We start from the raw sequence: 2,108 nt of genomic DNA on the forward strand, positions 1-2,108 counted from the left end.
ATATTTTATCAATTATTTTAAATTTTATTATTAAAATTTCAGTATTCAAATTTTAAAAGTCCAACATGAGAAGTGCAGGGTCAGTAATTCCTCAACACCAGAAGCTGCTAGGTGGACTCCGGTCACTACTCCACACGTGTCACCTAATCCTCTGCTAGGTGGCACGGCTGATGTCACCAACTTGTTAAAAACATAGCGGATATAATGCAGAAGAAAACTTTTCAGCAACATGAATTCTGGAAGGTATTTTATCCTTAGGGTCCGTAGCTTAGGCAAAGCTTAAGCCCCTTCTATTCAGTTGAAAGGGCTTAGAAAACGACAACAATAATTTCAATAATTAAAATATGTATTTGACATTTTTGGTTTCAATTTATCATAACAAATTGTGAGGAATTTCCAGAGAGGGCTTTTCTTAAAAAACTCCAGGTCTAAATGGATTTAAATAATTACAAGTTGAATGCAGTTTTAGAAGTTTATTTTGTTTAATGTTACTAAAGGTAACAAAATTCTACAAATATAATAAGAATTATTATGAACTGTAACTTCAGTTATTTGCCAAGGTTCTTTGCAAAGGGCATCACTCGTCCCTGGGGAAATGCAAATCAAATCCACAATGAGATGTTAGGGGCACTGGTCAGAATGGCCGTCATTGCAAAGACAGGTGGCAGCGAGAGCTGGCAAGGCCCGCTGCACCGTTGGCAGGAGCGTCCTGGGAAAGCCACCATGGAACAGCGTGCGGGCTCCTCAAAGAATCAGAACTGCACGGCACTGCCCCGTGGGAGCAGTGCCGGCCTGGGACTCGGAGGGGCGGGGAGCCCGACGCGGCACCCGGTCAGAGGGCCTGAGATGTCTCTTTGGGAGGAGGTGGCTTCCCTGGGTGGACGGAGGCAAAGGGGAGGCGCCGACAGCTGGGATTATAGGTTCCGGGGACGGCCTGGTGGCCAGCGGGGCGGTCCGCGGGGCGGCCCCTCGCTGGTGGCAGCAGTCAGCCCAGCGCTGTGGCGGTAGAGCCCGTGGAGCCCGGGCTGGGGGCCGTCAGGGCGTGGAGGACTCGTGTCCAGATGCGGGCAGCCGCGGGCGAAGGCCTGGTCACTCTGGGGGCCAGCGCAGGGGAGGTGCCGGCTGGGGGCCACGAGGAGGCGCCTGTAGCCCAGTCCTGGCCTCCTGACCGCTGGGCCGGGACCCGCCTCTGTCCGCGGGCCGCAGCTGGGGCCTTGGCTTCTGGCCCCTCGCTTCCCAGCCGGCGATGACTTTTTGCTTCAGCTTCGTGTTCCGCGTGAGGGTCGGTGGGCGTGAAGGTCAGCCCCACCCAGTGGCCTTCAGGAGGTCCTGCCCCAGGGGGCTGGACGAGAAGTGGGGGCGGGAAGGGGCTGGCCGGCGTTAGGGTCCTCTGGCCGAGGAAGGGGGCAGCACCCTCGCTGGTCTCCAGCACAAGAAGGCGGGCACTGGGCCAATCCCCGGCCCCTCCCCGCTCCCCGCCCTAACCTCCTCCTCTTCTGTTCGTTTCGCTCCGGAAGACTTACCTCCCGCAGCCGGCCATCTGCCCCGACTCCGTGTACAAGCTGATGCTGAGCTGCTGGCGGAGGGACACCAAGCAGCGCCCCTCGTTCCAGGAGGTGCACCTCCTGCTCCTCCAGCAGGGGGACGAGTGACGCTGTCCCGCCTGACCGCCCGGGCGCCCACGAGACCTGCTGCCCACCCGCACCGGGCCACCTGGACGCCGAATGGACCCGAGGAGGAACCGAGGCCTGCTCACTTTTCTCTCTCCCTCGTCCGCCTCCACTCACTCCCCACTCTCCACCCCTGACCCATATATACGTTTTTTACATTAAAGAACTAAAAAGGAAAAAAAAAAAAAGAAGCCTAGGGCAGATAAATTCTAGTAAGGACATCTTCCTTGATAGACCAAAGTGTCGAGAACGAAGGCTAGGTCGCTTAGGTAATTTATGAAGGTTAAGCACGCTGTGTCTATAAATGGGCAGATTCTACAATGCTTTTTCCATGTCACCTTAAAACAGTTCTGGAAAGGAAAACTTGAAGAGTCTTGATGTCTTAGGGAACATGAGATCAGGCTTAGGGAAGACGCTGGGCGAGTGGAGACTCGGGAC

General features: G+C 54.8%; 1 protein-coding gene across 1 annotated transcript in view; it reads left to right on the forward strand.

Annotated features, from left to right (window-relative positions):
* Positions 1-1,914, forward strand: part of DDR2 (discoidin domain receptor tyrosine kinase 2) — a 44,041-nt gene extending 42,127 nt beyond the window's left edge. The window contains exon 17 of the mRNA XM_023521502.1: positions 1,518-1,914. Coding sequence (XP_023377270.1) covers positions 1,518-1,652 — 135 coding nt within the window. The 3' untranslated portion in view covers positions 1,653-1,914. The remainder of the gene's footprint in view (positions 1-1,517) is intronic.
* Positions 1,915-2,108: the final 194 nt, after the last annotated feature.

The sequence above is a fragment of the Pteropus vampyrus genome, unplaced genomic scaffold (assembly GCF_000151845.1).
Source record: "Pteropus vampyrus isolate Shadow unplaced genomic scaffold, Pvam_2.0 Scaffold304, whole genome shotgun sequence".
NCBI classification, from domain to species: Eukaryota; Metazoa; Chordata; class Mammalia; order Chiroptera; family Pteropodidae; genus Pteropus; species Pteropus vampyrus.